We start from the raw sequence: 15,864 nt of genomic DNA on the forward strand, positions 1-15,864 counted from the left end.
CCATGTGATCGCGTTAGAGGCAGCTAGCTTAGCATAGCAGTGCTAAGTGACCTATATATATATCTATAGATATAGGGGATTACCTGTGATGGGGGCCTCCACCTCGAGCATGCACTTCTCCTGACGGAGGATGGCGGCTCCGTCGTTGATGATCCTCAGAGCGGTCTCCTCCTCCACGCGGCCCTCCTTCACCAGGTGGGCCTTCAGGACCTCCACGCTGGGCCTCCCGTCCACATACAGGTCCTTGACCGACAGGTGGGTCCCAGGGGGGTACGGGACCGCTACAGGGACATAAGGTTATGAAGTGAGGACGTGGACAGTGACTCACACAATGTGTCATCTGGACCCTAAACCAAGTGTTAGTTTCAAGTTGATGGTCCACGCCAGCTCCGCCCTGATGAACACGAACACACACACACACACACACACACACACACACACACACACACACACACACACACACACACACACGCAGACGGGTTCTTCTATGCCGGTGGGGACTTATGCACAGAGGTGAAGCGTGGGGACCTCATTTTTTTTAACAGAATAATGGCATACTTTCAATCAAATCATTTTCCTTAATTTTTTTCAAACCCCAATATCATCTTAAATCTCAAAATTTCTCAAATTTATAGAGTTGAATATTTTTCTGGTTTCTCTATTCCGGTGGGGACCGTCCAATTATGTCATAATACAAAATCACACCAGGGGGCAGTGTTCAAAATGTGTCTCAAACAAGGTAAGGTACTCAATAAAGGGTACTTTTTAGAAACTCTAAGGCACTTAATACATATTTTGTCAATTCATGCTGAATATATACACCATTGAATGTTATAATTGTATAATGACTCATTATCATTGTATAATGACTCATTATCTATGAATATTAAACCCCACTCTATAATATTGTTTGATATATTGCATCTTTATTTTTTTAAACTATGCAGTTTAAAGCATCATGGAGGGGAATGTGTGTATATATATATATATATATATATATATATATATATATATACACAACTGCAGTGCACAACATTTCAACTTTCAAATATTATATAAATATAACAATAACAGAGAGCAATAAGACTACTGTAAACAATGTCTGTAAACGTGCTGGCAGTCCACCAGGAATTTAATCTTCCATCTGATGAAAATGCGGCTTACCTTTTTTTTAATTCTTTTAAATTCAGTTTTTAATATATATTTTGACAACTCATCCCTTGATCGGCCAGTGACGATGTTGTGATGCATTTCTGACCACTGACCACCATTGATGTAGTCCATTAAGGTCCTTTCAACAGCTTCGATTTCCTCTTTGGTCCACTTCTTCTTTGTTTGTGGTGACCCTGAATAACATGAGACAAAAATGTAATGCTGTTAAACAGCAACTACTGAGGCTATAATGACAATAGGTCTTGACTGTACCACTACACACAGTATGACAACCTATAGTTGCAGTAAAGTGAAGTATTTGTAGTAAAGATTCCAGTAAGACAAGAAATAGAACTAGCATATATATTCTCAAAAATGATGTTCTAATATTCGCTTGAAGTTGCTAGTTACAAACATTGAATGCTCCGAGCGAGCTGTGCTGTGTTAACATGGAACATTTCCTTGGCATGAAATGGCAAATGATCAAACTAGGGCCATTTTTACTCGTACGTGATTCAACTAAGTCAATCATCAGGGACTCGGTTCCCCAAAGGTGGATCCGCGCTCAAACTGTCTCGTTAGTTTGAACCAAATGTCAGACATCAGGATAATCGCATGTGCGCGTCATACGTAAGAAAGCGAAAGGCCAAAACAAGGATTTTTAACAGTACAACAACAAATAAACTTAAAAGAGGTGCGTCTTTTTTCTCCGCTCACGAGCAGGAGATGATGATGAACGCATACGAGGAGATAATGTGTATTTCCATCATTTCTGTTGGATGAATTGAACATAATGCACATCTTTTACGTTGTTCATTCTATACGTCATCGCAGGATGTTTATCCCGGGGGAGAAGCCTCCTCCATCTCTAAAGGTGTCTTTTTTTCAGATTTTTCATTGTTTGTGGGGTTTTTCCTGTGCCGATGTGAGGCTTTCTGGAAAGAGGATGCCACACGTGTAGACTGTCAAGCCCTCTGAGGCATATTTGCGATACTGTGCTATACAAAATTAAATGGACCATGTACTTATGGCAGTTAACGTTAAGTGCAGGATTTTTGATGTGTTGCTATGGTGATTTATCCAAACCTGCTTCGGGGAACCGCAAAGCCTGATCTACGTCATCTCATCCTGAAAATTATCCAGCTAACCACGTACGAGGAACAGGGCCCAGTGCATGAAGCTGTTGTAACTTCTAGTCTATTTTATTAAATGCAATATGAAGTCAGTACAGTAGCGTGCAACCCGCAAAGCAGACAATTGTGCCGCTGCTGTATTATTCATTTTCACATTTGAATATCTGTTTTTAACAACTATTCGTATATATTTTTTAATATAGAATATTTGTTGACAGCCCTAATAGATATGTTAGGTGAAAACCTGGAAAAAGAGATTACCTTTTTTGTGTGAGATTCACCAGACCTCTCCAGCCAGCAGCATCTTTTCATCGGAACTACCTTAAAACAAGCAAAATTTAGAATAAGAGACTTTAAATGTATTCATTAATGCAATGAAATAGTTTTGGCGCCCACAGAATGAACACACCTGATATTTTTAAAAAACTCAATTAGGGAATGTGATTGTAAATAAACGTACAGGCAAGGTAAAATGCATGAAAATTAGTCACTTGTCACTGAACTGTGTGTTTTCTTTAAAAGATAAATATTGTATTACTATTTTAGAAATTTCTATAATCCTCACATTTACTTAAACTATTACATTTGGCTTCATGTGGCAGCAGTGAATATCTTTTTCACCAACCAGCTGTCTGTAAACAAAAGGCATCTCTTATACCTCATATTTTAATTTAATACAATTCAATCAATGGGTTACATTTACCCATAGTACACCGTAGGCACCATTCCTAATGTCTCTGGGCCAGGTCCTCATTGTAAATGATAATTGATTCTTAACTAATTTTACCTGATTAAATAAAAAGTCAAATTACACACATCTTTGGACATTGGGGATAGCCTTTAACTCATCATTTTTTTAAATGTATTTATGATTCTTGTCCTGCAGTACTTTCTTTCATCTTTGTTTCATGCTAAATACCAACCTTTGGCAAAATAACCATAGCAACACAAGCTCGCCACTGCTCTGGAAAAAAGGAAGCTGTCTTCCTCATTAATGAAAGAGCGATATTATTTAGATTTACATTTTACAGGGAGAGTTCTCCGAAATCAAAGATCTGTTATGACATCACTTCCTGTACGAGCGTTATCGATGCTGCCGACAAGCAATCATTAATCTACAGGAAGACCTTCGAGATCCGCAAATGGTGGACACATCACGCCGCAGCCGAGCGTTGACGGTCTCACACTGTTGCTCATACTGTACATTGTTTAACAGTTTTGCGATGCAGAGAACACAAGGAAAGCCGCTATGATATATCCGTATTATAATAAGTGATAATTTACAGTTGCTGTTCACATTGACCCAAGCGTTACATATCACTGCGCACGGGAGGGGGAGGGCCGATACGGCCGACTGTTCAGTGACAGCGCGGTTGTTACTCGGCGGGCTGAGCACACTCCGGCGGCAGGCCGCGCCGGACGGGCAGTCGGGCGCCACGACAGGCCAGATTTGGACCGCGAGTTTAACATATGTGAATTGGGCACTCATGGGCCACATAAACTGACGTTGCAGGCCTCGAGTTGGACACGTGTGCTCGAGACTCATGAAATGAGATACACAACGTTTGGTGGCTACCACTATTTAGTGCTGAAAGGCAGCTATTTACTTACCATTTACAATTTCGCTGGTAACCGCGTTATAAAGGCAATAAGGTACTTGAGGCAGTACTTTCTTAGTGTTTCGTACCTTATTGCTTAAATATTAAGTACCTAACTCGTCTATTAATGCTTGATCTGCTATCAACCCAGTGAATATTGTATTTAATAGAATCTAAATTGGTGGGAAACACTATGGTAAAATTGAAGTCAAATATATGTTATAAACTACCTGTAGAAATTAATTACTCTAGCATTGTATTCATTGTGACATTTCTTTTCTATGTGCACAGTCAAGCAGGTTAACAGCCATTTAAGAACCTTAAGATGACATAGCCTACCTGGTTAGTATGTTCACGGTCAAAGGCTCCTTCATTTCTCCGACATCAGCATCTGCAAATATGTAAGCGGATGGAAATGTTATTATGGTGTATGATGAACAAATACCTTCAAAATGAGACATTAAAAAAGAATGTATGTATTTTGCATTTGAAATCCCCATATACTTGTTATATGACCTAAACCTTAACATCATGATCAATTTGGGATTAAAAAAAAGATCTATAGAACCCTAGTTTAGTGTAATATTCCTTTGACTTTCTACAAACACCAATGTACAATCATCTCCTTGTGTCTCCCCTCTCTCACCTGTGCACTTCGAGCTGTCACTACTGGATGGCAAACATGCTCCATCCTCCTAAAAGCACAAGGGACACATTCAGCCAAAGCTATACATCCAACTCATTACAGTACTCTTTTTTTTTATTTTTACTGAAATGCATTAAGTTTATCTGTTATGGAATGCATTATAGTAACATCTACTTCTGTTCTTAACGACAAACATTATATTATCTATCTCAATACCTATGACAATCTGAATTAAAATGCCTATTTATACATGGGTAGATATTACAATCACTCTTTGGGCAAATGGAAAACTGCTTATTAAGTGTTATAGGCCCAAAAGCCACCGTAAGGATACTTAAAATGGTTAAAGGGAAATTAGTTATAATCCAGGTCTTAACGCAGATTAAGTATTACACTCCCTTTGTTGAGCATAATATTCACATTCTGTGTGAAAAGATATTGATAAAACATGAATATATTTATATAGTATATAATAAATAACTAATTAGCTGTCCAGCATTCTATTTCACAACGCGTGCACATGCTGCTGCTTGCACATGCTTGCTTATTGTTAGCTAACATTAGCTGTCCATTTAAGTTGAGTTTAACACATTGCAACAGCTCATTTTATATGGCAGTACATATGAAAATAGTATCAAAGTAAACTTAACAGCACTATTTGTGGTGCTAGTTGCACATGCTTGCTTATTGTTAGCTAACATTAGCTTCCCATCTAAGTTGAGTTTAGCACATTGCAACAGCTCATTTTATATGGCAGTACATATATTAATAGTATCAAAGTAAACGTAAAAAGCACTGTTTTACATTAGAAGCTAGTCCAATAATTAAAAACTCACCATTTCTATCCAGCTTCTGCAGCCAGCACTGTCACGTTGTCTGCTGCTTGGCAGTCTGAGGGAAATGGACGGTAGCAGGTGCTTGGTGGGGGCGTGGCCAGACCGAGGACCCCGCGTGGATGGTAACAGTTCGGTTTTGTGTAAAAAAACGAAACTTAAGGTTCTTAACACAAAACCTGACATTGACTGTCCCCACCGTACCCTCGCCCATCCCCCCACTCCTTCAGTCACCATTAGCTTGAGGGAGCATTGGGGCTCAGCCTGTTCTGCTGGGCCTTGTTAATAACGTAGAAGGGTAATAGTAATTACTAAAACCGAAGGATTACATAAAATACCTGGTGAAGTTGAGACGTTATTACTCAACTAGAATTAAGTATACATTTTAATATGTATTTTATTTAATTTCTAATAAAACTGGAAGCATTTTTGAACAATTAAAAATGTAGACAAACATTGATATTTTAAGAATAAAAACTACAACTACCACATTTACAAGCCCTTGTATTCAGAACAAGTATTTATGTGCAGACATAAATTATGAATTTAGAATGGGAAATAGCATTTAAAAGTGTAGTACTCACACAAGAATACACAAAACGTTTTAGGCGCTAATGATCATATTTCCGGTTTAAGAATAAAGAGTGGGGAGGGGCTGACAATTTTTACAGTCTTCTATGTGGTCTTTAATCAAGGTTTTACGGTAACTCACGCACTGTTCATACCGGCATTATGCCGTAAAAACTGACGTTGCTCTTCGGCAGGCTGCAGCATTTATTTTTACAAGTCATGTAGCGCCCAGCGGTCGGAGCTGCCCTAACTGAAGTGAGTTGTGTACAAGGTACACAGAACTGTGAAGCGCCAGAATCACTGATTGGAGAAGTCAAAGAAAGGGATAGAGCCACCATCCAGGTGCGACTGGGCTCGTGGCAGCAGGTAGATGATGGCGTCATCCACTCCCACATAAGGCAATGCAAATTGCAGAGGGCCCGGTGATGATTTTATCTGGGCTTGAAGGTGGGTCAAGAGCAGCCTCTCCAGCACCTTCATCACATGGGATGTGAGGGCAACTAGTCAGTGGTCATTGAGGCCACGGTGTCTCCTACAGCATCGGGACTGCCTGCTGCTTTAGGTTCAGAATAAGGAGATGTTGGTGGGCTTTAGACAGCTGGATGGCGCAGGTCTTCAGCACCCTGGGGCTGATACCATCAGGAGGCCTTATGTTGCTTCACAAGAGGTTTCAGTATGTACTCTAACTGCCTCACCACATACACCCTTGACCCAATCCCATTTACTCTTCTTCAGACTGAATTTCTTCTCACCATCCCCATCTCTGGTTTCAGGGTGTATTCCAAAAGCTTTCTAGACTGCCAAAGTCAGCCCCCTTTGATGTTGACAACTTCAACCAATTGTCTTCGTATCTGCGCCTATCAGACCCCAACTCAACTGAGACAGCCTGTCTCATATCGAAAGATTTGTCTTACTTATTGCAGTGTTATCTATATACTTTTGTCAAATAGTTTATATCGTTGGCAAGTTATCCATATATATGGGCTTTGGGGGAGGACAACCAAACACCAAATATTCTAGCACCGTTGATTCAATGTAGACATTAATGACACTTTATCGTGCTGCATAATATGTCATGCCATAGCAGGGTAGGAAATTCACATAATATTTAGGCCCCATTCAAGGGCGTAACCATGTATATTGGGGGGGTTAGATTGGTATTTTCTCAATATTTCCTAAAGAATGCATTGTTACGCACTTGGCTTAATGGCGAACAGCACCGAAGGAACGTCGTTACACCCTCTGTTTAATACTTCAGTGGGGGGCTGTCCGACGGGAGGGGTGCGGTAGTTGCGGACTCACGCTCTGTGTCCGCTGGAGAGCGCAGCTCTCCTGTGTATGCGCACGTGTCTGTGTGTGCGCGCAATAGTGTGCCTGCATCCGTCTGGGCGATAGTGCCGCGTGCTGAAAGAGGGAGGGAAATACTGACTTAAATAAATAGAATAGAAGGGTGATGGCTAGCTTGCCACACGGTAGGCTATCGTTTGCTGCTGAGAGGACGGTGTCATCAGAGTGTGTAAATAAATTTTTTCAATCGGCTCAGGAACCGAAACTAAGCACCGAAATCTGCGTTGCATTTCAGTACGGTAGGTACCGCGTAGGAACCGGTGCTATATTAGTACCGGTTCTCGGTACCCAACCCTATAGGAGAGTGGAAATATTTCTCACTGACAGCAGTCTGTGAACCGTTAACTAAGGGTAGCTAGCAAGCCTCATTAGTTGGAATGCATTGATGCATACATAAAAATGGAACTCGCTTTTCAAGACCACACCTGGGACATAACCGTATGTGGAGGCAGGACGGTTAGATATTTCAAACATGGGAGAGCGATAAATGCTAGCTAGCTAAACTGCTAACGAGGCTACTCCTCGTCTGCTGGAGACTTAAACCGGGGTCGAGACGTTGTTCCTTCGGTGTTGTTATTGAGCTGCAGACACGTGAGTTTATTTTCTTACGTGAATGACAGAAGATCATTTTATTCTTTTCGTTTGGTCTTTATTTTACGCAACAAAGCGTCAACTTATATTATTATATATTATATACTATTAATAACCTTTTTCGCGGACCGCAAGAAGGTCCGTCAGTTAATAAGCACGTTGAAAGTTGCGGGCGGACCGGCCGGGTTTAGGGGCGGAGGGGTTCCGCTGGTGGGCGAAACCGCGCACTGAGGAGTGAACAATTGTAATCGTGATGGGGGCTGTAGTATTTGTGAGTGTCCACTGACATTTAATTGTCCAAGTAAAACACGTAGTACTAATATTAGTCATTGGCGCTGTATCCGTCCATCTTTATTATTTCACAAAACCGCGCACCTCTGTGACATCATCAACACATGATGGTTAACTTAACCGGAAGTATCCAGGGGCGTTTTATTTGTTTGAGCATGTGTCCCTATGTTTTAGCATTGCCTCTCTGAACATCACCATGTTTATATCATCCGAACGGCAGGTTCACATGATCTGAATTATTATTGTCTATTGTAATGGACTGACATGTTCTGTGAGCGAGATTACACATTAAGACTTTGTACTTGATGGAATTATTTCCCCTTACACCTACACAATCAGTATTTTTACTTAAGTTAAAAGCTTGAGTTGATACTTCAACAGAAGTATCTATACTTCTACTTGAGTAATGAATGTGAATACTTTTGAAACAACTGGTTATCACCCACTATGTTGCTCGGTTGCCTGGTGACGAAAGGACACGTATTTCTTGTTGTTTTTGCTCCACTTGATAAAGTCAGCAGAAGAATTCCCCGGTAGACAACGACATTGGTTGTTGCTAAATTTGAGGGCCTTTTTCTTTTGGACCTGAGATGGTGACGGAGACTGGATTTGCTCTCTGCGAACTCACAGGTCTGATCAAGAAGTGCTCCTTTTTTCTTTTTAAGAACGTTTGATCCTTCCCGCACACGGAACAACAGTCAAGGCGAGACTCAAAAACATTCAATGGCATTTTTGGCCCCTTTCGTAGTGATATTTGGGGCAAAATGATATTTCTTATGGGCAATTTTTCCCTTTGCCCTCATGTAATTCAGATGCAAAATAGCTCACACTGCAGGCCTTGGTTGATTCCAGGCTAAGGCATCCTACAGTAAAATATGTTTTATATTGATACTATAGCCTAAAAATAACACAGGAAAGCACTTGGGTAAATATACAAGAACACCACCCTAACCATTTTTGATGTTTTAGTTGCATTATTGGGGTGTTATAGATTTTAAATAGTTTACATATATAACAATCAAAAAAGTGTAGCAAACTGTCTGTGATTCAATGGTTGTGACCTGATGAAGTTAAATATTTTAGTGACAACATCAATGACATGGTTAATTTTTGACTTGCAACACAGGCTGATGTATTATGTCACAACCTGGCTCTTTGGGCCATGACAAGATTGGAGTTGTACTGTTTTAAAGAGTTTTAACATCTTCTTTATTTAACATAAGCCAACAAAAAAAAGGTACACGACCACACCACCGGACGTCTGCTGGAGAGAGAAGAGAGAATAAACACTGGGTCTTTTAATCTCAGGGAACCGGGCCCAGGTGCCTTCAATCACCAAACTCAGCCCACAAAATCCCACTGCAAAGCTGCTGCCTCCACAGCAGGGGTCACCACATTTATAAAATGCAAAAATATTGACAGGACTTGGACAGGCCTCTGTTGTGACACCTGCAAATTGGTCCCATTTCAGACCCAGCATGTTTGTGCATGCATCTACCTCCGTGAATAAATCGCTCCCTGTCGTTATCACTTTCATTGAGCGCAGTGCTGCCAGCTCCTCAGTTAGCTCTCGTCCAAAGCCAAGGAGAAGAATAAAAGCACTGCAGCTTTAGTCCATGCATGAGGTAAAATTAGACAAAAATATTTACTTTGTAATTTCCAATCAACCTCTCACGGGCCGGTCACGGACAGCCAAAGGGCCGGATGTGGCCCGCGAGCCATACAATGCCTACCCCTGCTCTATGCAATCCCTCAGCAAGTCAACAACTTGTCATTTATAGTTCACGCAAATATTAACCTAATTAATTTGATATAGAAAGTGTACACATTAAATGGTCATCCATCAAAGCATCTTGCTATATTGATTTAAAGTAAAATGTCTTTTGTACTCCTATTTTGTCTATGGATACAACTCTATACTTGCTTGTCTATTATCATCCATAGCGTTGTGATTGAACAGTGGGCACTGTTTATTAAGACAAGTTATCTGAAAATAAAAGACCTTATTGATCTCTGCAATAATTCATGTTACACTATTCATATGATGAATGAAATCAAATATAGACTATTATTACGATTGTCAATAATATCAATGATGACATACTAATAACAACATATCCTTAAAATAGTATAAAATAAACAGGCAAGAGTTTACATAAAGGCTAGTCTAACATTTTATACATTTGAAATAAACCTTATAATTGTTTTAATGAAATTGATTTTTATTTAATTGAATAATTTGATCAATATCAGTATTAATATTATGTATGTATGAATTTTTTGGTTTATTTATTTGTATACTTTTTATGAAATAAAGCATTTTATTTGTGGTCTGTTTTACCACCATCAAACAGACAGCATTGAAAGTGTATGTTGCGAAAATACCACTTTTGAACCGATAGGGGGCGGTAGTGAGTGGAAAAACAGCGACGCACACTTCAAGAACAGCCAACCTCATGGGGACTGCAGTACCCGTGTGCATCCACTAGGGGCGCATTCAGAAACACACTCACACAGTTTTGTCATGAAATTGATGTTCCAGGGGACCTCAGAAAAAATCATTGGGGGTGTATCTAGACACCATTTTGGAGCTTGTGGGAGGGGTTTGCCCGTGGGGACCTCACTTTAGGTCCCCACGGGGACACAAGTCCCCACCGGTCTGTGTGCAATCAGGTATAGGTCCCCACCGGCATAGAAGAACAAGAGCACACACACACACACACACACACACACACACACACACACACACACACACACACACACACACACACACACACCGGCTACACGCTGATTGACAGGTCTCCAACAGACCATAAAGCAGGAGATGCTTTAGGGCGGGGCTACACGCTGATTGACAGGTTTCTAATAAAACCTTTTCAAAGCAGAAATGCGTGATCAATGTGGAGGTGGACTTCCTGTCAAGCATCAACACATCAGGAGAAAATAGATCCGAGACTCCGATTCATCTACAATGAGGTTTGCTGACGTTGAAGAGGAGGAAAAGGAGGACACAATAAATAAAGGCGTTATCGTGGCCCAGGTTTAAAGTTTTCTTTGCGGGTTCCTTTATCTCGACAGCTGGTGTTTTTGGCTCAAACACAGGCTCCTTTTTCCTTTAGGGGGGAAATGGTTCCAGGGAACAGATCCCTACGTCGTTATTAGTGCTGCTCTTGTTGGAAGGACACGTTTGGCTGCTTGTGGGAACACGAACACGTTTGTTTGCCGCCGTTGGCGTGACCAGACAGGAAGAAGATCACCACCATGACTGCGTGTTCAAAAGTACACCCAAGGTTGTGTGAAAAGTATTTTAGGGCAGGGCTACACGCTGATTGACAGGTCTGTAAGCATCACTCTCACACCCCCCCCCCACCCCAAACTGGTCTAGTTTAGTGCGACTCTCTGAAAGTGAAGCAGGTCACACATTGAACTGGTTCATCACCAGAAACCAGCCACAAGAGACAGTCTCCTTTATGAGGACATCTGGTCCTCTCAGGACCCTCGGGACCCCCACCTCTGGAACATGAAGTCAGGAAGCAACCATCATCTTTACAGCACAAAACACTTCTTCGTATTTCTCAATCGTGTTTGTGAAGCTCATTACATCCGGGTTTGTCCCTTCAGGCCACCGTAGCCGCTGTGGTCAGCAGCCAAATGGGAAGGAAACTAAGACGCTGCTTTGTGCCTCTTTGGCTCTGGTTGGTCAACACCCCAAACACCAGCAGGTCAACACCCCAAACACCAGCAGGTCAACACCCCAAACACCAGGAGGTCAACACCCCAAACACCAGCAGGTCAACACCCCAAACACCAGGAGGTCAACACCCCAAACACCAGCAGGTCAACACCCCAAACACCAGGAGGTCAACACCCCAAACACCAGGAGGTCAACACCCCAAACACCAGGAGGTCAACACCCCAAACACCAGCAGGTCAACACCCCAAACACCAGGAGGTCAACACCCCAAACACCAGGAGGTCAACACCCCAAACACCAGGAGGTCAACACCCCAAACACCAGGAGGTCAACACCCCAAACACCAGGAGGTCAACACCCCAAACACCAGCAGGTCAACACCCCAAACACCAGGAGGTCAACACCCCAAACACCAGGAGGTCAACACCCCAAACACCAGCAGGTCAACACCCCAAACACCAGGAGGTCAACACCCCAAACACCAGGAGGTCAACACCCCAAACACCAGGAGGTCAACACCCCAAACACCAGCAGGTCAACACCCCAAACACCAGGAGGTCAACACCCCAAACACCAGGAGGTCAACACCCCAAACACCAGCAGGTCAACACCCCAAACACCAGGAGGTCAACACCCCAAACACCAGGAGGTCAACACCCCAAACACCAGGAGGTCAACACCCCAAACACCAGGAGGTCAACACCCCAAACACCAGCAGGTCAACACCCCAAACACCAGCAGGTCAACACCCCAAACACCAGGAGGTCAACACCCCAAACACCAGGAGGTCAACACCCCAAACACCAGGAGGTCAACACCCCAAACACCAGCAGGTCAACACCCCAAACACCAGGAGGTCAACACCCCAAACACCAGGAGGTCAACACCCCAAACACCAGCAGGTCAACACCCCAAACACCAGGAGGTCAACACCCCAAACACCAGGAGGTCAACACCCCAAACACCACGTCTTTCAGTTCCTTATTGCAGTGATCACCTTGACCAGGTGTGTGTGCGTCTTAAGGAGGCAGCTTTAACGAGGCGTCGCCCTGCTGATCCTCGTTAGCGGTAAGCCAATCAAACGAGGCCGTTCACCCTGCTGCTGCCAAATTACACGTTGTTGTCATTATTTACGGGGCGATGACCTTCTACTCGTTTTACTTTGTCTCTTGTTGGTGGTCCTCTGTGATCATAAAGTATCACCTCATCTCAAATACCAGGGCAGGAATCACTGAAAATACAAGATCTATTTTAGTGTGGAATCAATCACCCGATCACACCCATTATCGATTACCCCCCAAGACCACTTTGGCTTCTTTTGGTTCTCATTCTAAACTATTCAAATCTCAAAGCTGTGATACATCACCAATCATCATGTATTTAATGGGCAATGCATCATTTACAGCTGCTCCTTTAGTTGGTTTTAAAATAGAAATCTAAACTGATGTGATCGGCTGCTCCCTGAAAACAACAGATTCAAATGAACTGTTAAAATCAATCAACCGATACAGACACGAAACATCTTCTACATGACGTGGTGGAGCCATCTGTTCATTTTACACTACGTTCTTACATGAGATCACTGACCCGTTACATCCCGGGTGCCCCCCCCCCCCTCACAAGGCAGTGATCTGCACCCCGGACCGGACCTCGGAGTCCGGGGGCGTCAAACTCAGCCCAACATCTGGCAGTCGGGACGGCTAAGCTAAGGAGCTAACCCGTAGGCACCGCTCGGATGGATTCACTGCCTCCATCACCCAGTTGTGTCTGGCATGAGCGCGGCGGGGTGTTGTAGCCACAATCAACCCCCAAAACACCGATGAAATGGCCGGTACCGGGGCTTCAGAGTTGCCCTGCCCTCCCCACGTTTAGCTGTCAGCTAGCTCGCGTTAGCTTTGACAGTTAACTTCCTGCCGCCGGGGGATGAAGCGATAAGAAACGCGTCTCACCTTTGATGGGTCGTTCGGTGGTGGACAGTTTGTTTGGGTCTTTGGCCGACATACTTCCTCCTTGTTCGGTTGCAGCTTGGAGAGAAAAATGCTAAATATTTTCGAAATAACGCTACACTTAATAAATTCCTAGCTAGCTAGCTGAAGTGAGCTAGCCGCGCTAGCTTAGTTCAGCAGCAGCTCCGCGGACCGAGCCAAGCCTAGTTAAACCGGACCTGGAGGGGGTGGGGGTGGGGGTAAGGGAGCTGGGGTGGGGGGACAGAGCTCTTCGGACGAACAGATTAAATCTCTTTCACGTCTTCCCTCTCAGCTGCGCGGCTGCAGTGGTGCTGCCGAGCCGCTGTCAGTGTGTCTCAGGCGGATCCGCTGCTCCAGGAAACGGCCCGAGAGCCGCCGACGACGGTGATGCGTTCAGGAGCAGTGCGTCAGATCAGTGCTTCACTTCAGTTAGTTAGTGGTGCACGCTGCTGTTGCTTCTCCATCGTGATCCGAGGTGTCGTTCAGACTCGCGTCAGATTACATTAATCCACCATCAGCCAATTCACTACAACACGGCTCTGACCACGGGGGCGTGTGGGTAATGTAACGTCAGTATTAGTGAGGTAGCGATGCGCCACCTTCACGGTCCCGCTGAGCTGCACGCATTCACTGGATTTACCACGATTACATTTATGGAAGAATTCAGTTTTGTATGAGGTGCTACATAGTCCAGGTGTAGTGTGTAGAGGTGCTACATAGTCCAGGTGTAGTGTGTAGAGGTGCTACATAGTCCAGGTGTAGTGTGTAGTGGTGCTACATAGTCCAGGTGTAGTGTGTAGAGGTGCTACATAGTCCAGGTGTAGTGTGTAGTGGTGCTACATAGTCCAGGTGTAGTGTGTAGTGGTGCTACATAGTCCAGGTGTAGTGTGTAGTGGTGCTACATAGTCCAGTGTTACGGCCACAGCCTTCTGAGTTTGTTTTTGTGCTTATTAATTGGTTTGGCCTTTCTGAGTGCAGGCTCTGCCCCTGCGCAGCTGAGAGCGGTTGCGGTGATGGCTCAGGCGGAGCATATAGAGGGGAGAGCGACTGAGCGCCGGGAGAAGGAGGACACCTGCGAGAGCGCCAGGCCCCGGCCTCAACACCAGGAGACCAGTGTTTTGTGTTCGAGCTACTATTGTGATATATTAATGTGTAAAACGGAGAGGCTGGAGGTTGGAAAACTATAAAAAGAACTTTGCATCGCTTCCTGCCTATCGCGTTTCTTTATGTGGCTGACCCCTCGGCTGAACGAGCCGTCACCTTATCGAGGGGTCCGTAACATAAATGGGGGCTCGTCCGGGATATCTGTGTCCGGATAGTAGCTAAGGAATTCGAGTGATCTAATTTAATTCGGGTGATCCACGTTCTCTGGTTAGACAGAGTAAGCCAGCGGGGCTGTGCTTAGCGCCAGTCCTGACAACGGTTTACTGTTTATTATTTTGCCTTTCTTATTTTAGTTTGTTATTTTTGGAGGTACTCCGGGGGAGAGAGCGATCTCTTAATCGGTACCCTCTGAAGACTAGAGAGGAAAAGTTAGCTTTATGGGTTAGGTAAGTAGGCCCAGAGAATGTTGGATTATCCTGATTATTTCTGCATATTGTTGTTTAAAAATGGCAACGTTTGAGTTAAGCCGATTTATAGATCAACCAAATGTTGAAGTTTTAGGGACATGTCGAAAAAGTGATTTGTCTCTTATTGCTCAACATTATGGGATTCCTTTTTCTAGAACACTAAGAAAAGCAGAGTTAAAAGATTGTTTAGTAGCTGGCTTGGTTAATAAAGGTGTTTTTTCGGCCATGGAGTCTAGTCCCACTGTAGCGGCGGAGTTGGAGGCACCAGCTGCTGCGGGAACTTCGCCTTTACGCGTATCGCGTGGTGGTCCAGTAACTCCCTTGGTGGGGGTTGGTGCGGAGGAAGGTTTAGCCTACTCGATGCCTAAATTTGAGCCTCTTTCTCTTTCCACAGAATCAACAGGGAGTCGCTCAGATGCACGTCTAAAACTACGTTTAGCACGGCTGCAGTTGGAGACCCAGGACCGAGCT

At 43.6% G+C, this 15,864-nt stretch overlaps 1 protein-coding gene and 1 long non-coding RNA gene across 2 annotated transcripts in view; both read right to left on the reverse strand.

Annotated features, from left to right (window-relative positions):
- Window positions 1-14,102, reverse strand: part of ppp3ccb (protein phosphatase 3, catalytic subunit, gamma isozyme, b) — a 21,824-nt gene extending 7,722 nt beyond the window's left edge. Inside the window, exons 1-2 of the mRNA XM_037485602.2 lie at window positions 13,805-14,102; window positions 84-281 (exon numbers count right to left, since the gene is read on the reverse strand). Of these exons, the coding sequence (XP_037341499.1) occupies window positions 84-281; window positions 13,805-13,856 (250 nt within the window). The 5' untranslated portion in view covers window positions 13,857-14,102. The remainder of the gene's footprint in view (window positions 1-83; window positions 282-13,804) is intronic.
- LOC134107228 (uncharacterized) lies at window positions 1,024-5,440 on the reverse strand. The gene is made up of 4 exons (XR_009942722.1): window positions 4,530-5,440; window positions 4,223-4,274; window positions 2,547-2,606; window positions 1,024-1,346 (listed from the first exon to the last, which is right to left on the reverse strand). It is a non-coding gene; the product is annotated as an uncharacterized LOC134107228 (long non-coding RNA).
- Window positions 14,103-15,864: the final 1,762 nt, after the last annotated feature.

Source organism: Pungitius pungitius, chromosome 18, assembly GCF_949316345.1.
Source record: "Pungitius pungitius chromosome 18, fPunPun2.1, whole genome shotgun sequence".
In the NCBI taxonomy this organism is placed as follows: Eukaryota; Metazoa; Chordata; class Actinopteri; order Perciformes; family Gasterosteidae; genus Pungitius; species Pungitius pungitius.